The sequence below is a fragment of the Xenopus tropicalis genome, chromosome 6 (assembly GCF_000004195.4).
Source record: "Xenopus tropicalis strain Nigerian chromosome 6, UCB_Xtro_10.0, whole genome shotgun sequence".
In the NCBI taxonomy this organism is placed as follows: Eukaryota; Metazoa; Chordata; class Amphibia; order Anura; family Pipidae; genus Xenopus; species Xenopus tropicalis.
The window spans coordinates 84,279,225-84,302,813 of NC_030682.2; the positions used below are offsets into that span (position 1 = coordinate 84,279,225).

The 23,589-nt window shown below is 38.6% G+C and overlaps 1 protein-coding gene across 7 annotated transcripts in view; it reads left to right on the plus strand.

Moving 5' to 3' along the window:
• Positions 1–23,589, plus strand: part of c5orf22 (chromosome 5 open reading frame 22) — a 57,419-nt gene that overhangs the window by 29,439 nt on the left and 4,391 nt on the right. For all 7 annotated transcript variants that reach the window (XM_031903331.1, XM_031903330.1, XM_031903332.1 and 4 more), the window contains 5 exons: positions 4,132–4,558; positions 14,102–14,164; positions 15,367–15,488; positions 17,576–17,642; positions 18,563–18,702. In XM_031903331.1, the coding sequence (XP_031759191.1) occupies positions 4,132–4,558; positions 14,102–14,164; positions 15,367–15,488; positions 17,576–17,642; positions 18,563–18,702 (819 nt within the window). The remainder of the gene's footprint in view (positions 1–4,131; positions 4,559–14,101; positions 14,165–15,366; positions 15,489–17,575; positions 17,643–18,562; positions 18,703–23,589) is intronic.

Below are 23,589 nucleotides of genomic sequence, written 5' to 3' on the forward strand. Positions count from 1 at the left end.
CATTTTATATCGTTTAAGCGGGGTCAGGTAAGATTTATGTAGAATTTGGAGTGCCATTTCTTGGTATTTGCTTGATGTGAGAAGTTGCATTGAGTGGTTATGAAGTTTTAGTATATCTTGCGTTGTTGTTTGTGGGGGCATGTTTGTCCATTTTGCTAATGTTTTGTCTTCATTCCCTTTGTAAATCGAAGTTTTTAGTGTATGATATAGTTGGGATGTGGATTTTATTGCTGTTTTGTCTTTCCATATGAGGTTGAGAGGATTAGTCCTATCTGTTTCAGGGAGATGTTTTAGTTTCGTTGACGTGAAATGTAGAATTTGTAAAAGGAGAAAGTAATTTTGTGAGGTAAATGGATATTTAAGTTGTATCGCTTCTTGCGGTAGGATTAAGTGATTTGGTCCTAGTAGGTTTTTGATGTTGTAAAGGCCTTGTTGCTCCCATTGGTATAAAATGGGGTTATTTATACCTGCTGGAAAGGATGTGTTTTCGTTCCACGTTTGATATATGGATTGAGTGGGGTGTAGTTTACATTTTTTTTGGAGTATCTGCCATGTTTTATATGAATAGATAAATAATGGGTTTTCTCGCATTGTGTATGGAATGTTGGTAAATGGTGTATGTAATAAGTGGTTTAAGGATTGTTCTGCAGCTGGGAGGTGGTCTAGGTTGTTTGTAGTGTATATGTCTCTATGCCATAGCCAGTCTCCTATATATCTGGTAAGGGCCAAGTTTATTTTTAAGATTTTTGAAGTAAGTGTAGGCAAGGTTTAACTCTTTCCTTGCCAAGAACATAAGTATTATGTTCTACCAGCAAAAGTATTTAACTGCCAAGAACATAGTACAGGTATAGGACCCGTTATCCAAGGGTATTCCGGATAAGGGGTCTTTCCGTAACTTGGATCTCCATACCTTAAGGGGCTGATTTACTAACCCACGAATCCGACCCGAATTGGAAAAGTTCCGACTTGAAAACGAACATTTTGCGACTTTTTCGTATGTTTTGCGATTTTTTCGTAAAGAATCCGAAAAAATCGCAAAACATACGAAAAAATCGCAAAGTACCGATCATTACGAAAAAAACGCAATCGGACTCCATTCGACCCGTTCGTGGGTAAGTAAATCAGCCCCTAAGTCTACTAAAATGTCAATAAAACATTATTTAAACCCAATAGGATTGTTTTGCATCCAATAATGATTATTTATATCTTAGTTGGGATCAAATATAAGGTACTGTTTTATTACTACAGAGAAAAAGAAAATCAGTTTTAAAATTCTGTATTATTTGATTAAAATGGAGTCTATGGGAGATAGGCTTTCCGTAATTCGGAGCTTTCTGGATAATGGGTTTCCGGATAAGGGATCCCATACCTGTACCTACAATCTTTGCAGTAAAGTCTTTCATTCTGCACTGGCAGATTTTGCCGATGATGCAGAGAGTCAGATGGGTGCCCAACGCCCTCGACAATGATTCATGGAGGCTGCCAAGTCAGTCCTGCAATGCGATTTTTGCATGACATGACTTCTAACAGCAGGCGCAATTGCACATTTGTCTGCTGTTAGTGCTTGCCCACCCACACACCTCCTGCTGCGAAGACTCTGTGAACCTGGGACCCCCATTGCTGCCGAGGACCTTCCTATTCACAAAAAAGTTAAGTGACCTTTTTTACTTATATAAACACATTTACACACATGCATTTACACACAAACAATACACCTATCACTTAAGGTAGTTTTTTTTTTTTTTGCACATTATTGTACATATTTACACACTTATGTACACATATACACACATTCACACACTTTTTATATGTGTACATATATACTTTTTTCTTTTTTTCTGCTTTTTTCGGTTCTATGTTTTATCATTTTGTTTACCCCCTAAAATCTATTTATTTCACAGTGTGACTATTGGATCAGATCAAATCAGTTATTTTGTTATTTCATTGATTTGCCTAATTGTATTTGATTTTTGTGATTTTATTGCACTTTTATGCTTGTATTATGTATTTTCCAAAAACATATGGTTTTCTGGGGGTCTTATGGCAAATAATACTCTGTCAGCGGGCTCTGTTTCCGTAAGCTGAGTTGGCAGGGGAAAAAAAACATATACACCGTTTTCATAATGAGGTCCATACGTGTTACATACTTTGGCTGTGTGTATTGGGCATCAAATTGTTTATCAGACCTCTGGCGTTTATATTTAGGGTGATTTGCCTTTGTATGTAAAAATTGTGTGAGATAAATGCAGCAAATTGCAACATTTTTAGGTGGTTAGGAAACCTTTGCCATTTGGTGTAAAAAGATGTCTATGTTAGAGTTGCCAGGATTATAGGGCTTTCTTGGGGTCTCTGTACAATAAGGGGGTCTTACGACACATAATATGCTTTTGTCTGAACTGCAGCTATTACCGTAAGTTTTAAACAGCTTATTCATACACACAGATACACAGTCTTTGCATGACACATATTATCATATTTAGGGGAACATAATCTATCATTTTTTGGGTAGCAGTGAGAAAAGGCGGACAACCCCTTTAAAATTTTACTTTGGTAGAAATAATATAAACCCAAACTATCTACTAAATGGTAGTTTGTTGGGGGTATCCTAATTGGAGAAGGATCTAGGCTAGGGGATTTTGTAGATAACAAGTTGTCTAATTACAGACAGTGTCATTCTGTGGCTACTAAAGCAAATGTAAATAAATGTATAAAAAGGGGCATTGACTCAAGGGATGAAAACATAATTTTGCCTCTTTATAGGTCCCTGGTAAGGCCTCACCTTGAGTATACAGTGCAGTTTTGGGCTCTAGTCCTTAAGAAGGATATTAATGAGCAAGAAAGAGTGCAGAGACATGCAACTAAACTGGTAAAGGGGATGGAAGATTTAAGCTATGAGGTGAGACTGTCGAGGTTGGGGTTGTTTTCTCTGGAAAAGAGGTGCTTGCGAGGGGATATGATTACTCTGTACAAATACATTACAAGGGATTATAGGCAGATAGGGGGTGTTGTTTTCTCCCATAAAAGCAATCAACCCACCAGAGGCCACCCCTTTAGATTAGAGGTCCAGATATTAGAGCTTCCATTTTAAGCAGCATATAGGTGGTTTTTCACGGTGAGGGCAGTGAGGTTGTGGAATGCCCTTCTTAGTCATGTGGTAATGGCAGATTCTGTTAATTTTTTTTAAGAGGGGCCTGGATGAGTTCTTGAACAAGCATAGTATCCAAGGCTATTGTGATACTAATATCTACAGTTAGTATTAGTGGTTGTATATATAGTTTATGTATGTGATAGTATAGATTGGTAAGTATAGGTTGTGTGTGCTGGGTTTACTTGGAAGGGTTGAACTTGATGGACTCATGGTCTTTTTTCAACCCTATGTAACTATGTAACATAAAATTATGTAAATGTGTTGATTTTGCAGTAACTGAAATGACAGAAATGATAGATCATATGGCATATCTTTACCTTGGGCCCCCTAAATGCTGCATACTTTGATACCCAATGTGTATAGGTTTCTTAACTGTTAGCTTTCATATTTAGGATGTTTTATCTGGTTACCTTATGACCTATAGGAGATAAGATGCTATAAAATGGAACATTTGAACTTAAGGAAAGCATTCCAGCTTGGTAGTTTGGATAAGACAGACAGTTTTACCTATCCTGGATTCGTCAGAATCGTTTCTTTCCAGAAATGTACAGGTTTCTAGGGTAAACCTTCTGTTGGAGTATTTGGCCTTGAAATCTAAAATATGCAGCTATCTGGAGCAGTGCTTCTAGCATATTTTGAAAGCTTAGGTTTTCCTAAGTAAACTAAAAGTCCCCCAAAGAATGGCCCATAAAGTAAAAGGGTGCAAACTGGCAATAAAAGATCCAGAAGCACCAAATCGAATAGCACTGAATATCCCTGTTATGTAGAAAGTCACCCTACACATAAGCATATTGACATTAGCTAATTATTATGAAGTTGTTAAAACTATTGATCTCTATTGGTGTTCTTTTTGCATTTCTCAGCCTGTAAATGCTGTAGGGGACTTTTTTTCTTTATTATAAGAAGTGAAAGGTATTTCTCCAAACACTCCCCAAATAAATGCATCTTTAGAAATAATGCTTCATTTTCTTTATTATGTTAAGGGTTACAAGCACAGATGATTACTTTCTGAGTGATGGCCTCTATGTCCCTGAAGAACAGCTTGAAAGCCCAAAGTCTCTTCATTTGGATGTTATTTTATTAGAACCCATAAGAGAACAAGATTGGGAATATAAAGAGAAAGGTGAAACTGTTGCTAAAAAAATTAAACTTGAAGAAAGCGATCAAGTAGTGGAAGGTTCTTCCTCAGGCATTCAATCATCCACCTCTGAAAGTTCTGAAGATGGTTTAATGAAACCAACATATTTAAATGCTAGCACAAAGACCAGCAATGAGACTTGCACGCTGGATTCAAGCAGCAATCTTGCTAAGAACATCATACAAATTTTGGAAAAAGGGACTGTTTATGTTTTGGATATAGATCTAGATTTCTTCTCTGTAAAGAATCCTTTTAAAGAAATGTATACTCAGGTATGTATTATATTAATTTTAATAGAAAAACATTATTTCTCTATAATCATTTTACATAGTATCATACGTATGGAAAATATACTATCTAATGCTTCAGTGGTCCCAGTCCTGTATATCACACTATCTAAAGAATAGCTGAATTGCTCTTGACTAAAGGTCTGTTACTGTTCATCTGTTATCAGGTTCTCTTTTGCAATATTGTTCTTTCTGCTGGTTGGCTGAATAATAAAATGTGCTGCACTTATCTGACTCCCTTACGGCACAGTCACACGTGGTGTATGGCGTTTTGTAGGCAGGCGGAGAGAAGCAGATCCGCTCCTATATGCTTGTGTGTGTAGCTCCACTGAGAGACACAGTGTCGATCTGAAAAACTCAAAAGCATGTATTTTCAGGCCAAGCTCTGCTCCGTGTAGCTGCACTCAGGCCGCCACTGTGCCTGTTGGTGGAGCTACACACAAGAGAATACAGGAGTGGATCTGCTTCTCTCCACTTGCCTACAAAACACAGGCTGGGAGAAGCAGGTCATACACCACGTGACTATTCCCACAATGTGATAAACTCTAAAGACTCACTGGAGTTGTGATGATAAGCTTTTAGGATGATATTTTGACAAGCTTGTGTCATTTTTTATTAACTCTTAATTACACTTTGGCAACAGGGAAAGGAGAATGTACTTTGGAAATCTTATGCTACTTTCACATAGGTTATAAATCAAGTTCTAGTCCATGCAAGTATGGTTTAATAAAGTAAATACAGCTTATGGTTTAATTAAACATTTCTTAAATTCAGCTGAGTACCTAATTTTTGACCGTTCAGCATATATATTGTTGTTGCATTGTTCCTAAACTTTTAATGCATTACCTTGCCCCCAAAGTGAAGATATAAGATATATAGCTGCACTAATATAAAACTAATTTATTTAATAAATACAGTATTTTCATACTGTGTGAATAGGTTTCATTTGTGTTGATAGCTTTTAGTATTCTTTATTGAACATGGAAAAGAAAAAACTAGGCAAAGCATGAATTTACTCAGCGTTAATGTTTACCACATGATTAACCCTTTTACTGCCAGCCATTTTGGTCAAAGCGGAACTTGTATTGCCAGACAGTTTTTGAACATTTTGCACTGTTTCACTTTAGGGGCCTTTCCTCGGGGGGACTTTTAGTTTACCAAGGAAAACAATATATCGTTTTTTTCAGAACAACCTAAGCTTTCAAAATATGGTAGAATTTTTGTGTAATTCCAATTCTGTAACAAGATATAGGCTTCTAAATGTCTAAAAATGCAAAAAAAATCAAAATTTCCATAATATAATCACACATACTAGAAACAAAAATTATTTTATGCACGAATATACAACTGATTTGGAAAGTCCCATGTCTCCTGAACGTGCCAATACCAAATATATATAGTTTTATGGAGATTTCTCACTTGTATAGGTCAAAAACTCCCAGCAGTACACTACCAAATTCCCAAAGCACTGCTCCAAAAAAACTGCATACTTTGGATTTCAAGGCCAAAATTCCACTAACAGAAGGTTTATCCCAGAAAATTGTACATTTTTGGAAAGAACAGATTCTGGGGAATACAGAATAGGCACAACTGTCTGTCTACTCCAAACTATCAAGTCGCAATGCTTTCCTAAAGTTATTGGTTTTTATCAAAATTTGTGATTTTTTTTTAAAAATTGCTTCAAAGCTTCCAGTCTATAGTATCTTATCTCCTACAGGTCATAAAGTAACCAAATAAAACACCCTAAATATGAATGCCTGGGGTCCACTGAACAGTTTGATGCCCAATATGTATAGGTTTACCTAAGTATGTGGCATGTAGGGGCCCCAATGTGAACATACCCCATATGAACTGTCATTTCTGTCATTTCAGCTTCTGCAAAATCAACACATTTACATCATTATATGTGGGATAAAGCTAGTAAAAAGTATGCTCACCCCAGAAAGTCATATATTTTTGGAAAGTACACATTCCCCCAAATCTAAAATGGGTACCTATGTCTTTCTACTCCAAAGTACCAAGCCGCACAGCTTTTCTAAAGTTAGCAATTTTGATGACATTTCCAAAAATCCCCTCAAAGCTTCCATTTTGAAGCATCTTATCTCCCACATAGCATTAGGTACCAAGATAAAACACCCTGAATTTGAACGCCAGGGGTCCACTGAACAGTTTGATGCCCAATATGTATAGGTTTACCTAAGTATGTGGCATGTAGGGGCCCCAATGTGAACATACCCCCATATATACTGTCATTTCTGTCATTTCAGCTCCTGCAAAATCAACACATTTACATCATTATATGTGGGATAAAGCTACAAAAAAGTACGCTCACCCCAGAAAGTCATATATTTTTGGAAAGTACACATTCCCCCGAATCTAAAATGGGTACCCATGTCTTTCTACTCCAAAGTACCAAGCCGCACAGCTTTTCTAAAGTTAGCAATTTTGATGACATTTCCAAAAATCCCCTCAAAGCTTCCACTTTGAAGCATCTTATCTCCCACATAGCATTAGGTACCAAGATAAAACACCCTGAATTTGAACACCAGGGGTCCACTGAACAGTTTGATGCCCAATATGTATAGGTTTACCCAAGTATGTGGCATGTAGGGGCCCGAATGTGAACATACCCCCATATATACTGTCATTTCTGTCATTTCAGCTCCTGCAAAATCAACACATTTACATCATTATATGTGAGATAAAGCTACAAAAAAGTACGCTCACCCCAGAAAGCCATATATTTTTGGAAAGTACACATTCCCCCGAATCTAAAATGGGTACCCATGTCTTTCTGCTCCAAAGTACCAAGCCGCACAGCTTTTCTAAAGTTAGCAATTTTGATGACATTTCCAAAAATCCCCTCAAAGCTTCCACTTTGAAGCATCTTATCTCCCACATAGCATTAGGTACCAAGATAAAACACCCTGAATTTGAACGCCAGGGGTCCACTGAACAGTTTGATGCCCAATATGTATAGGTTTACCTAAGTATGTGGCATGTAGGGGCCCGAATGTGAACATACCCCCATATATACTGTCATTTCTGTCATTTCAGCTCCTGCAAAATCAACACATTTACATCATTATATGTGGGATAAAGCTACAAAAAAGTACGCTCACCCCAGAAAGTCATATATTTTTGGAAAGTACACATTCCCCCGAATCTAAAATGGGTACCCATGTCTTTCTACTCCAAAGTACCAAGCCGCACAGCTTTTCTAAAGTTAGCAATTTTGATGACATTTCCAAAAATCCCCTCAAAGCTTCCACTTTGCAGCATCTTATCTCCCACATAGTGTTAGGTACCAAGATAAAACACCCTAAATTTGAACGCCAGGGGTCCACTGAACAGTTTGATGCCCAATATGTATAGGTTTACCTAAGTATGTGGCATGTAGGGGCCCCAATGGGAACATACCCCCATATGATCTATCATTTCAGCTCCTGCAAAATCAACACATTTACATCCTTTATGTGGGATAATGCTACAAAAAAAGTACATTCACCCCAGAAAGCCATATATTTTTGGAAAATACACATCCCCCCGAATCTATAATGGGTAAATATTTCTTATTGCTACAAAGTACCAAGCTGTAAAGCTTTCCTAAGTTTGCAGATTTATATGACATTTCGAAAATCGCATAAAAATGTTGCAATTTGCCGCATTTATCTCTCACAATTTCTTGATAAAGATCAGATAAAGACAAATCACCCCAAAAAGGAACACCAGAGGTCTACTGAACAGTTTGATGCCCAATATGCATAGATATACCAAAGTCTGCGGTATGTACTGAACCCAAAATGATATTAGCGCATAAGGATTTCTCGCCTGCCAGCTCAGCTTTTGCACACAGAGCCCCCTGTCAGTGTATTATGTGCCAAAACTTCCCCTAACCATACAGTGACCCCCACAAAACCATATATTTTTGGAAAGTACACATTCTGACAAATCCAACAAGGGTAAAGAGTCCTTTCTACACCAAAGTACCAATCTGCAGAGCTTTCCTAAAGTTATTGGTTTTTATGACATTTCAGAAAATCGCCTAAAAATGTTGCAATTTGTCGCATTTATCTCACACAATTTCTTGCGTACAAAGGCAAGTCACCCCAAATAGGAACACCAGAGCCTACTGAACAGTTTGATGCCCAATATGCATAGATATACCAAAGTCTGCGGTATGTACTGAACCCTAAATGAAAATAGCGCATAAGGATTTCTCGCCTGCCAGCTCAGCTTTTGCACACAGAGCCCCCTGTCAGTGTATTATGTGCCAAAACTTCCCCTAACTATACAGATCCCCCACAAAACCATATATTTTTGGAAAGTACACATTCTGACAAATCCAACAAGGGTAAAGAGTCCTTTCTACACCAAAGTACCAATCTGCAGAGCTTTCCTAAAGTTATTGGTTTTTATGACATTTCAGAAAATTGCCTAAAAATGTTGCAATTTGTCGCATTTATCTCACACAATTTCTTGCGTACAAAGGCAAGTCACCCCAAATAGGAACACCAGAGGCCTACTGAACAGTTTGATGCCCAATATGCATAGATATACCAAAGTCTGCAGTATGTACTGAACCCTAAATGAAAATAGCGCATAAGGATTTCTCGCCTGCCAGCTCAGCTTTTGCACACAGAGCCCCCTGTCAGTGTATTATGTGCCAAAACTTCCCCTAACTATACAGAGACCCCCACAAAACCATATATTTTTGGAAAGTACACATTCTGACAAATCCAACAAGGGTAAAGAGTCCTTTCTACACCAAAGTACCAAGCCGCAAAGCTTTCCTAAAGTTATCGGTTTTTATGACATTTCAGAAAATCGCCTAAAAATGTTGCAATTTGCCGCATTTATCTCACACAATTTCTTGCGTACAAAGGCAAGTCACCCCAAATAGGAACACCAGAGGCCTACTGAACAGTTTGATGCCCAATATGCATAGATATACCAAAGTCTGCGGTATGTACTGAACCCAAAATGAAAATAGCGCATAAGGATTTCTCGCCTGCCAGCTCAGCTTTTGCACACAGAGCCCCCTGTCAGTGTATTATGTGCCAAAACTTCCCCTAACTATACAGTGACCCCCAGAAAACCATATATTTTTGGAAAGTACACATTCTGATGAATTCAAAATAGGTAAAGTTATTTTTGTACACCAAAGTTACACCTGGCAAAGCTACGCTAAAAACAGATCAGGAACACTTATATAGGGATAAAATGTGATAAAACCACAAAAATTGTGCAAATCAGTGAAACAACAAAATAAGTTACATGACAGTGTAATTAGTGGCCAGAATATCTGATCCAATAGTTACGCTGTCAAAATAAACAGTTTTTAGGTAAAAGAAAATAAAAACAAAGTGGTAAAATGAAAAAAAAAAAAAAAAAAGCAAAACAAAAAAAAACCAAAGTGTTTGTGTATACATGTGTGTACATGTGTAAAAGTTGTGTGATAGTGTGTAAGTGTGTATATGAGTGTAAATAAGTGTATAAAAGTGTGAAAAATGAAAAAAATAAAAAAATGCTAAAATGTGTGCTGTAAGTGTGTGTAAATGTATGTAAGTGTGTATAAATGTATGTAAATGTGTGTATAAGTGTGTAAAAGTGTGTAAATGCAAGAAAAAAAAAACTCCTTACCTGTTCCTGAAGACCCGATCGCTCCTTGCTCATTTGGGCCTGCGCTGGGGGAGAGGGAGGAAGCAGCAGACGCGATGCGATCGCGTCTGCTGCTTCCTGGAGGGTCCTGCGAGCGATCGGCTCGCAGGACCCTGATGACAGCCCCCCTGGCACATTGCCCAGGGGGGCTGTCATTGTTAGAAGCCCTCTGCAGCGGCGGCACATGCCGCCGCTGCAGAGGGCAGCGCTTAAACGCCAACGACGTATGAGACACGTCGTTGGCGTTTAAGCCCTTTTACTGCCAGCACGTATGCCATACGTGCTTGGCAGTAAAAGAGTTAAAGGTGCCGTTAAATGTTATACAATAACAAAATGGAAGTGAGCAACACCAGACCTCATGTAGACTAGATTTGGTTTATGATTTTTGTGTAGGTTTCCTATTTGTAAATTATTATCAACAAGCATCAGCACATAGCACTGACAGCTGGCTGCATTTTTTGAGCCTTAGGGGAACATAAATGTCTTGCTTCACATCAGTGTGTTTATAGTGCATGTTCTTAAAAGGAATGAGCATTTAATAACCTGCAGAGCATACTTTTCACTAGATGGAGCCTGATTTTTTTATTCCTCACAAATCCAGCCTTTCCATGCAGACCAGAGAGAATCTCATATGAGTCTTGTTGTAGGATAACATGTATGAATTAGTACTAAGCAGGGTTTTCTGACTTTGAACTGGTTTCAAAGCAAAATTGTAAAGACCCAGCTGTACACCTCTTGGGGTTTGTTAGAAAAACACCAGTGACGAAAATAATGTAAGTTGCTGTGTATCCTGTGACATACATAGTCAGTCCTAAAAGCATTGAGGGACTTAAGTTTGTTAAGTACTCACAAGCTTGTAGTGACTTACTGGGTAGGAAGGATTAAATAAATGATCAGTTAGTGAAGTACTCTTCAGTGAATATGTAGATTGTGCAGTCTCCATTGTACATTCAGGGTCTAAGTATTAGATTAAGAATAAAGTTTGAAACTGGTCTGCTATAACTGTGTGAATGATTACGTTGCTATCTATTATTTATAATAGCCATTTAACCTATTGCCATTTGAATATGCTAATTATCCGTATTGTATTTTTAAAACAGTAACTCACAAAATAAAAATAAATTTGCCATACTCGGTTCCCTAAGGTGACTGTGGCTGCTCATCCATGTGCTGTGCGTGGTGAAGGAAAGTTTTCTTCTGTCAATGGATAGTCCCACATTTCTGTACTTAGTAGAGAAATTTGAGATTCCATTTGGAGTGGGGGAGGGGGGAAATTGTATTCTTCAAATGCATTGGGGCTGGTGTTTAAAGAGAGAGATTTGTGGGAGGAGCTTTTTTTTAGCTTTCTTTTGTTATTCAGAAGAGTTACTTTCAAAAAAGTATCTGTTTAATCTGAAGGCATCTTTAGTTACTGCACTCAATCAATCAATACTTCATGTTTGCTGTAATTGTGCAGGAAATGCTTTGCCACCAGTAATCAAGACATGGAGCTGGCTGATGCCACGAAAATCTCTAAGATATCTTCCCCCTGCTTCCCAGTCAGCTTTCGTGCATGTTTACCAAGTTTACCATTTTACAGTAAACATGCCTAAAATAGGGATGACCTTCCTGCTGGTCTGATGACGCACTTGTTTGTATATTTGAAAGCATGTTATCCTTAACCCCACTAGACCTAAGGGATTTTTCACTCATGCTCAGTTATGGAGATTGGGGTGGAAGGAAGTTGCAGCTGCTGTAGTAAGTTGGCGGCAGCATTCCCAAGGCCATGAAAGCCACAGTAATGATCTGTGCCTCAGAAGATGCCCCTAGTATCTCCCTGTCCTTTCTGCTGATTCAGTGCACATGCTTATAATAGTTATAATACAAGTTTGATTTAATTCAGATTCACATTACATGGTAGCTCAGAAACCAGTGTATTCTGCATCAGAAGCCCCCTAAGGTCAGTATATAACATACATTTGTAGTCATACTCCATATTAGGATTTATTTATTTATTTACCAAAAAAGTGGTACTGGTAAAACTGGTGTTTTTGCTTTAGAAACACTATTACTGGTATATGTTTTATTTTTGTAAGATAATGCCATTCTGCATATATTGCAACTGCACAGCTTAGTAAAAAAGAACTCCAGGTGCTAAACTGGAATGCCTGCTGCCCAGACCTGCCACAATGTAACAAAAAATACAACAATGGAGACCTTTGAGAAGACCTCTTGAGCAGCTGAAATCCTATATTAGGGCAGAATGAGGCAACATTTCACTCTCAAAACTATTGTTCTCCTCAGTTCCCAAACAGTGTTGTTAAAAGAAAGGTGATGCAACAAGAAAATATGTCTATGTCCCAACCTCTTTGAAACTTGCTGGGGGCAACAAATTCAAAACTATCCTGGGATCCTTTATCTAGAAACCGCTAAATTAAAGGAAAACCCTTCTCTCATAGAGCCCATTCTTCTTATTTTTTAAATTATTTTCTTTTTCTCAATAATAAAACAGTACCTTGTGCTTCATCCAAACTAAGCTACATGAATCCATATTGATGGCAAAACAATTCTATTGGATTTATTCAATGTTTAAATTATATTTTGCAGACTTAAGGTAGGGTTATTCAAATAATGGAAAGATCTCTTATCTTATCTTATGGAAAACTCCAGGTCCCAAGCATAACGGATAATAGATTCTATACAGGTAAATAATAATAATAATAATAAGGCTTGGGACCTTCAGATATTTTTCAGAATGCTAGAAAATTCCTTGGTTTCAATATGTGCTATGTTTTGTTTGCACTATTTTCTATTAAATATAGGGTTTAAATAATTTGCAAATAACCCAGTTCTTTTTGTATTTATATTTTACACAGAATTCATGATTTCTTTTCAATTTAAATGTTTAAAGGAGAAGGAAAGGTAAAAACTAAGTAAGCTTTATAAGAAAGGTCTATGTAAAAACAGTGATAAGCACTCTCAGAACGAGAGAGTTCTCTGTCAAAAGAAACAGGATTTGTCGGTTTTTTTTTCCTGTGCCAGAGACACGCAGCTCTCTCTTCTCTCCTGCTTCCCCTCCCTCAAGAATGCTAAGAACTCCCTCCTCCCCCATTAGGAATGTGTGATCTGAGCCAATCAGCAGGAAGCTTCCTCATAGTCTTACAAACTGCGCATGTATACCGTTCTTGGTGCAGGAGCGAGGCATTATGGGAACTTTCTTTACAGAGCTCAGTGATTTTTTTCCTATGATATATATATCATAGGAAATATTTTATATATATATATATATCATATAATATTTTATATATATATATCATATAATATTTTCCTATTAAACGGGTTCATTGCTTTCATAAAGGTTACATCATTTTGTTCATTCTATAAGGATGCTGTAGTTATTTGAAGTGTCCTTTTCTTTGAATATTCCATGCATATTCAAATACATATTCTATTAAGTACATATGTACTATTAAGCTTTACTCTGATCATTTTGTAGAAAGCTTAGAAATGTAGGACTTGAGAATATATTTACTAAGCTGTCCAAAATATTTGATGAAAGAAAACAGTGTAAAAAGTGTTATAGAATAAATATCATATTTATAAAGCTGTTGTTCTCCCCAAATCATCCATTATAACAAGATAATTGACTTGTTTTATTGGGAGAATTCAGTACAAATACATAAGCAGAAGAATAATATTTAGTGAGTTTTGCTTTTTTATTAAATATTTCACTTCTGCAAGAAGTTATGTCCTGCTGTATTATTTTCCTTTGTCAAATTTTACGCTAGTACAGTGCATACTTTCTGCTTCTTCGTTGTCTTCAGTGCTCAACCTGCATGTCATAAGTTATTGTTCTTTCCTTACCTTGTTTAATATTATATCTTTCAGGATGAGTATAAAATTTTACAAGAGCTGTACAGCTTCAAAAGGCCTAGTGTGCATTCTTTAGAGGTACACGTGTAGTTTTCTTGTCTATTGTTCTTTTTTGTCTTTGTTGTTTTGTTAGTTCACAGTTGTAGATGTGTAGTCAGTAAGCCTAGATGATTTTGGTACTATGTCGCTATGTACAAGCACATTTAAAAGACATGTAAACACTACATGTATAATGTCTATAAGTTAGGCCCATCTCCCTCATCCAAACCGCATAATTTGCATTGCATTATAACCCTTTCGTTCGCCAGCACAGTTACATTTTCCTAAAACAAATAGCAGCTTTCACCCATTGGCCATTTTCCCTCCCACACATCTTCAGTGACATTTACATATGTAAACACCACATGTGTGCTGTAAAGGTAATGCAATAAAGAATGCAGGCTTACACAGGCAAAACTTACTTTGATAAAAAGTCCTGCTTGCATTGTGCCTTGCAATGGTTAAGCTTAGCTTAACTAGAGCAGAGTTTCTGTGGAAACCATCAGTGCCCTCTCTCCATTGGATGCTATAATGGAATGGTGTGTTTTGTAACCTGAGTTGAGAAGAACTGAACATGCTCAGTAAGTCAAGAGCCAAAGTCAGTTCCTAACAGAGTGGACCGAGTGGGTTCGAAGAGGAGACAAAATCCTAAAAGATTAAGGGGATACTGCAGTCTTTGAACAACTGGACTGGCAGGTATTTAAAGATTTCAAAGAGGCTGTTCACACGGGGGTTTACATGTCCTTTAAGGCTGGTGCAGTAAGTTAAGTGTATAAAATACATTTCTACCCACATTGTTTGTATGGTTTAATTCTCCTTTAACAAAATAAAAATACTGTCACTATGGTTATTATATTTGGAGTCATTATGCATTTACCATAGGATTAAAGGTTGGTCTGTTAAAATGACCTGCCATTATAGTCTCGCAGTTTAGTCTAAATCGCCCCACCAAATTTGGACTTGTATAGGCCAGTATTACTGGGATTCAGAAAAAATACACCCTCCATGTATCTTGTATGTGAGCTGTCAGACAGCTCATTGGTCTTTCTATTGAAAACTTTGTACACTGGTCTTTTCTTATTCTCAGTATATCTGTGTTTTACTTTGTTATAATCTTTAAGCTAGCTTCCTAACTGAACACTTAAAGAAAGCAGAGATGTATTTATACTAATTATATGAATATATGCATTTATCTGCACAAAAGTAACTGTAGAGGGAACTTATGGTATACTTGTTTACAGGAGGAATTGGTAGATTGTGTAGAGAACCGCGTTCATCAGCTTGAGGACCTAGAAGCCGCTTTTGCAGATTTCTGTGAAGATGACAGTGATGAGACTGTCCAAAGATGGGCTTCTAATCCTGGGTATGAATATTAAAAAATAACTTTACCATATATTTCTTTAAGGTAGTTGAACATAGTGTCTTTTTCACCTCATGGTACTATATATGATCATTTTAATTCTCCCAGGCTGTAAATAAGTTTCAAATGTTTTACTGTAATCAGAAGTCTGTTATAAATTTATACTATTAATGTAATGTAGCATTACTCTGTCTCAGTTATTTTTTGGTAATAAAACTTCGAACATGTTAACATAAAATTAAACTTCAATCTGCAAAATATTTGGGTTTTCAACCCCACAGTTAATAACCTATTAAATAACAAGCTCCTTGTTTTTTGAGACATTACGGCTTATTTGCCAACAAAAGTGCAGTGTGCTAAGTGCAATTTTTGCTGCAAATCAGCATCCCCTTTACCAATAATACATTGTTTCTGCTTCCGCCAGAGAAAGTTGCGCTTGCTGCAGTTGTGTCTGATATGTTAAACACATGCAATTGTGCTTTAACTGCAGCTGTAGTCCATTAAGTTCAACCCTTACACGATGATGCACAGTGCTGATATATATATATATATATATACCCACATACCTACACACATACATCCACACCACACCAATGAGTAGTTGCGGCGGTGCATGGTATGGGTTGTCATAATAAAGTTAAAAATAGACCAGTACACGCATGCATATTGAAACTTGATCCCAACTAAGGTATAATTAATCCTTACTGGAGGCACAACAAGACTATTGGGTTTATGCAATATTTAAATTATTTTTTGCAGACTGAAGTTATGGAGATCCAAATTACGGAAATCCGGAAAACCCCAGGTCCCCAGCATTCTGCATAACAGGTCCCATACCTGTATTTGCTTATAATGAAGTTCTATGGGAACTTTCTGGAAACCGGGTTTTTGGATAAGGGATGCCATGCCTGTACTACTAGAAAAGTATATTTATATGAAAATGGCTTATTTAGATGAAGCAAGGTTTTACATATGAGCTTATTTATGCAATATATTTTTACCTACATTGCTTTCGGGTATAGTTTCTTTTTAAGTAGCCATTGAGTGACATCACAGTATGACAGTTCAAAGGGGACTAGCCCCCAGCTTTTAATTATACCCCCAAAACTTTGTGTAGTTTAAGAATTATAAAAAGTTAGGGGCTAGTCTTCCTTCGGCTTTGTGTGTCAGTAGTTTTTTGAAGAAAAAAGAAGACATAGTACAGAAGCCTATGTGTGCATGTGGTATTTTTTCTTTGGCATCTAAACTTCATAAATTAACCTGTATTGTATTGTAACAAGTTATTGGAAGGACACATTATCCGTTGTTACTATGGAAGGGAGAGTAAGAATATATTAATCTACAAAGAGTAAAAAAGAAGCAGTGACTAATTACTTTTAGGGCTGTGACACATGGGGAAATTAGTTGTGGTGCAACTAATCTCCCAGCAATGCCATCCCACCGGCTAGAATGTAAATCGCTGGTGGGATGGCATACATGGCGCCGCAAATTGCCGAAGTTGCCTTGAGAGGAAACTTCGGCGATTTCGGCAGATTGCGGCGCAGTGTATGCCATCCCATCGGCAATTTACATTCTAGCCAGTGGGATGGCATTGCAGGGACAATGGAGATTTGTTGCGGCGTGACTAATCTCCCCATGTACCCCTGCCCTTAGGATAAAGACACAATTTGGTACTAGTAGCAGCTCCTTGTCATTGGTTCCTAAAATAGACAATGCTGATCATTTACTGATAATTATCTCTGTGTGTGTTAGCAAAGGCAATTCTCAGTATTGTCTATAGCAGGGTATTTTCTGGGGTTTAGTAGCTGTGATAAGTAGCTTTGTGTGGCTTTGTTTTTCTACCTCTACTTCTGATACAACACATCAGAACATTAAGAAAAATTTCTAGAAACTTTTGTGTGAGAAGTTTATGTTTAAACATGCCCAAGGCTTGACATGTAACCATCTATAAGAAATGTTTTGCTACTAAACCTCAAAATAAAACTAAAATCTAACTGATGATTCAATGTCATGGGTCACAGTTGCCCAAACTTGAAGATGAATCCTTATATTTGTCAGTATCAACTATATTTGTGCCCACCCTTTTCTAGAATGAACTCTCTTGTCCAACTCGTTCATAGTTTGAAAAGTCGGATGGAAGCCCCGGACTATGAAATGGTATATTATTTTACATTGCTTTTTCATTACTTGTATGCACTGGGCTGATGCAGTATTTCCATATGAATGTTACTGATGTTTGAAGTGAATGAGCTAAGTGTCATTCATTCTCCCCATGAATCTGGCACCATACATAGATTAAAGCTCTCTTCAAAGAATCCTTAGAAAGTTTACATAGCCAACTTCTGATGCCCTGATAGAGTTATCACATTAAACATTACCAAACATGTAATGTTAAAAGTGTGTATTGTGCATTCAGTTTGTGAGTTCTGTTATGGTAGGTTAGAGTTAGAATAATTTGCTTATAATGGAGTCTATGGGAGATTACCTTTTTGTAATACGGAAATTTCTGAATAAGGGGTCCCATACCTGTACAATCTCTTTAGGGCTTAATTATATAACAAGAAATGGTAAAGTCACAGGCAGACTTAATTTGAAGGCTGTTATTGCCACAGCCGGAGCACAATGTAAGAACTAGGCCGCTTGCCTGCTTTTTGTGTACAGAAGCACAGGAACTTGTGGCAGATTGTAAACACAGCCTGACTGTGTACAGAACCTTTTATTGCCCATGAGCCAGACTGTCTGCAGTAATGAATGGCTGCTACAAAGTCCTGTGATGCCTTATATAAAAATAGCATCCATTGCTGAACTTCATTTAAGAATGCAGTTTTTAAATAGCACCTGTCCATGGGGTTATTAATCACGGTGGCAAGAAAATGTTTGTAATTGTGGCATATACCATTTGCTAAAGAATGCACTGCTACATTTTAAACAGTTTGTGACTAATCCTTTAGCAAGAGACAGTTCCATAGAGAAATATACACTGGCAGCAATTTACACAGTTGTATTAATAATGATTGTTACTGTAGATTGTTATTATGAAGCTTTTATTCATATGTCTCCATGAATAATTTTTTCAGATTCACCAAGCTGGTCTAACCTGTGATTATGCAGAGCTTCCACACCATGTCAGTACAGAGACTGAGATTGAGGGACTTTTGCAATCTGTAAAAAATCTCCTAACGTGCCTTCCAAAGCCAACACTCGTGACACTAGCCAGGTAACAGATAAGATACAGTTATGATTTTGATCCTCTTATGTCCCAGTTAAGCTCCATAAGTTTTGCTAATACATCTTCTAAAGGAACAGGTCAGTGTAAAAATGAAACTGGGTAAAATAGGCAAAAATGCAATCTATAAAGGCTGAAGTGCACAAATGCCCAACATAATAGCCAGAACATTACTTCCTGCTTTCAGCTCTCTAACCTCTTAGTTAGTCATTACATTGACATTAGGGGGGGGGGCACATGAAACATTACTGTTCAGTTAGTTTGTGAGCATGCAGGTCAGCAAACTAACTGAACATGTTCTATATGGCCCCCTCTCAAGTCACTGATTGGTTAATGAATGCTAACAGCTTAGAGAGCTGTAAATGAGGTAGTAGTGTTCTGGCTATTATGTTAGACATCTGCCCACTCTAGCCTTTAAAGATTACATTTTTACCTAACTATATTGAAAACATTTTTGTATTTTGCGCAGTTACACTTTTACACCGATATGTTCTTTTAATCCTTTCCAATTTGCAGTCATCTTATTAAAAGGTGCTGCTTAAAGGGGTGGTTTGCTAGTTAAGTTAACTTTAGCATGCTATAGAATATTCTGTTAGCAACTTTGCAATTGGTCTTCATTATTTGTCTAAAAGGGCATGTCAACCCCAAAAATAATGTTTTGCATAATGAAAGAAAACATAATTCTAAGCAACTTTCCAATATGAAATAATTAAAAATTTGTAGCGCTTTAAATGTTATTTGTAAATGTAATTGCTATTGAAAGCAGCATTTGCTGAACTCCTGGTTGTTACACTTTAAACAATGTTGCAAAGGTCTTGCTTCTTAAGCAATACAGGTCTGTCAGTCTGCTGCCTTGTGTTACAATGTTTCAACAGTCTGAGCCACCAGGGCAGAGAATAGAAAAGGACTGGCAAGCACTGCTTCTAATAGCAATTATAAATACAAATAACTCAAAAACCATTACAAACTTGTAATAAATGTATATTGCAAAGCTGCTTAGAATTTTGGTTTCTTTTATTCGGCGTGTCACCCCCCCCCCCCCCAACCCGCGGGGTGCGGCGGCACGGCAAGCGCCGACTGCAGGTGCCCACGGGGGAGGGTGCGGCTGCTGGCGCTCATGGTACACACGGGCAAGGTACACAGTGGGGGGGGGGGGTGCATCGGCACGCCGAATGCCAGCGCACCGGGTGCAGGCAGCCAGGTATACATGGGGGGGGGTGGTGCGGTGTGCTATCTTATGTATCTGCCAGTACAACCCTATTAAGGAGAGAATTTCACAGCTTTTACTACAGGAAACCTTATTTAGATGTCCGTGTGGATACCATTCTGTCTGCTGGAAGGGTCTACTGGTGAATAATACACCAAAACACCAAAGAGTTTATATATTTTTATGCATAGTCCTCCCTTAAGTGCCTCTTCTCCTGGGTAAACATTCCCAGCTTTTTTTCTGTATGCTTTACCAGCTTAATTGCTCCAAAATGTTAGGCACCCCAAGTGACTTTAACCACTTACCTTGTACCCGGGGCTGGTGCCCTGTTAGTAGAAAACTACACCAGCCTGGGGTACCTGTAGTGAGCGCTTCCTCCTTCCGTGTATGCTCTGCTGGGCTGGCACATGCACAATAGAGTGAAAAGCCAACTTTTTTATTAAAGTTCGGCTTTTCACTCTACTGCACAAGCGCGAACACGGAAGGAGGACGCGCTCGCTGCAGGTAACCCGGGCTGGTGCGTTACCTTGTAACCCAGGCACCAGCCTGGGTTACAAGGTAAGCCTAACATTTTGGCACCCCCAAGTGACTTAGCCTTTCCTTCTCCTTTAAGGGAGAACTAAACCCCACTCAACTGGCATCCACTGGAACCCCTTCCTGCTACCACTCCACACAGTGTGTTCCATTCAAAAGTGTTCCTATTTTTAATCCTGTCGTAAATACGCCTGTTCAGATCCTCCTCATTTACTCTGCTTACATGAGCCTGTAAGAGCAGGCGGAGCCTCACTCAGACCCATCCTTCACACTGTGAACTGTCAGAAGAGGGTCAAGCAGAGGATGACGCCTGTGAACTGTTGTGCACATCTGTATGTTTATGACCGGTCTACAAGTAGGAACACTATTTAATGGAATTTTTGTGTGGGCAGGTACCAGGGGGGAGGGGAGGGGGGGTTGGGGGGGTTAGTTCTCCTTTAAGTACATTTGAATACAGGAGACCAAAACTGCACTGCAAACTGGGTAACCCTGTTTTAAAATACAAAACAATGCCATATTAGATCTTGTGTGCCACTTGCCTGCCAACATTTAATGCATTTTAGACTGAAGCCAAGCCCAGGCATCCCCATCAAGCTGAAAAAGAAAGCAGCTGCTCCTGTGTACTCCATTTTCCTCATACATACTAAATGACTGCATTTCAGAATTGTGCTTTTAAGTGTTCTGTTCATGAAGAATTAATTTCTCATTGACACTAGTTAAGTGGGCACAGCTGTTTGTTTATCACCAAAATACTTATACAGACTAAAGAGAAAAGCTAAGAACAGCCAGGTAAAGTTCCCTACAGTTTGGAGTGATGGGAAAGTGGTTTTCTTTCAGTCAAATCAATTTCCTGGTAACAAAGATGCTTCGGAAAATAATCGGTGAAGGAAGGTTACGTTAGAGTTATTAGAGCTCGTTTAGAAGCTAGTTAATGTCACACCATTTATTCCCAAGATAAACTTGCATGTAAATTACTTTCACGGGCAGTATGCTCAAGTGTTCAAGTGTACAGTCGTGGGCAAAAGTTTTGAGAATGACACAAGTATTAGCTTTCACAAAGTTTGCTGCTAAACTGCTTTTAGATCTTTGTTTCAGTTTTTTCTGTGATGTACTGAAATATACAGTGGCTTGCAAAAGTATTCGGCCCCCTTGAACTTTTCCACATTTTGTCACATTACAGCCACAAACATGAATCAATTTTATTGGAATTCCACGTGAAAGACCAATACAAAGTAGTGTACACGTGAGAAGTGGAACGAAAATCATACATGATTCCAAACATTTTTTACAAATAAATAACTGCAAAGTGGGGTGTGCGTAATTATTCAGCCCCCTGAGTCAATACTTTGTAGAACCACCTTTTGCTGCAATTCCAGCTGCCAGTCTTTTAGGGTATGTCTCTACCAGCTTTGCACATCTAGAGACTGAAATCATTGCCCATTCTTCTTTGCAAAACAGCTCCAGCTCAGTCAGATTAGATGGATAGCGTTTGGGAACAACAGTTTTCAGATCTTGCCACAGATTCTCCATTGGATTTAGATCTGGACTGTGACTGGGCCATTCTAACACATGGATATGTTTTGTTTTAAAACATTCCATTGTTGCCCTGGCTTTATGTTTAGGGTCGTTGTCCTGCTGGAAGGTGAATCTCCGCCCCAGTCTCAAGTCTTTTGCAGACTCCAAGGGGTTTTCTTCCAAGATTGCCCTGTATTTGGCTCCATCCATCTTCCCATCAACTCTGACCAGCTTCCCTGTCCCTGCTGAAGAGAAGCACCCCCAGAGCGTGATGCTGCCACCACCATATTTGACAGTGGGGATGGTGTGTTCAGAGTGATGTGCAGGGTTAGTTTTCCGCCACACGTAGCATTTTGCATTTTGGCCAAAAAGTTCCATTTTGGTCTCATCTGACCAGAGCACCTTCTTCCACATGTTTGCTGTGTCCCCCACATGGCTTGTGGCAAACTGCAAACGGGACTTCTTATGGTTTTCTGTTAACAATGGCTTTCTTCTTGCCACTCTTCCATAAAGGCCAACTTTGTGCAGTGCACGACTAATAGTTGTCCTATGGACAGATTCCCCCACCTGAGCTGTAGATCTCTGCAGCTCGTCCAGAGTCGCCATGGGCCTCTTGGCTGCATTTCTGATCAGCGCTCTCCTTGTTCGGCCTGTGAGTTTAGGTGGACGGCCTTGTCTTGGTAGGTTTACAGTTGTGCCATACTCCTTCCATTTCTGAATGATCGCTTGAACAGTGCTCCATGGGATGTTCAAGGCTTTGGAAATCTTTTTGTAGCTTAAGCCTGCTTTAAATTTCTCAATAACTTTATCCCTGACCTGTCTGGTGTGTTCTCTGGACTTCATGGTGTTGTTGCTCCCAATATTCTCTTAGAAAAGTTCAAGGGGGCCGAATACTTTTGCAAGCCACTGTAATTACAAGCACTTGATACGTTTCAAAGGCTTTTATCGACAATTACATGACATTTATGTCAGTATTTGCAGTGTTGGCCCTTCTTTTTCAGGACCTCTGCAATTCGACTGGGCATGCTCTCAATCAACTTCTGGGCCAAATCCTGACTGATAGCAACCCATTCTTTCATAATCACTTTTTGGAGTTTGTCAGAATTAGTGGGTTTTTGTTTGTCCACCCACCTCTTGAGGATTGACCACAAGTTCTCAATGGGATTAAGATCTGGGGAGTTTCCAGGCCATAGACCCAAAATTTCAACGTTTTGGTCCCCGAGCCACTTAGTTATCACTTTTGCCTTATGGCACGGTGCTCCATCATGCTGGAAAATGCATTGTTCTTCACCAAACTGTTGTTGGATTGTTGGAAGAAGTTGCTGTTGGAGGGTGTTTTGGTACCATTCTTTATTCATGGCTGTGTTTTTGGGCAAAATTGTGAGTGAGCCCACTCCCTTGGATGAGAAGCAACCCCACACATGAATGGTCTCAGGATGCTTTACTGTTGGCATGACACAGGACTGATGGTAGCGCTCACCTTTTCTTCTCCGGACAAGCCTTTTTCCAGATGCCCCAAACAATCGGAAAGCGGCTTCATCTGAGAATATGACTTTGCCCCAGTCCTCAGCAGTCCATTCACCATACTTTCTGCAGAAGATCAATCTGTCCCTGATGTTTTT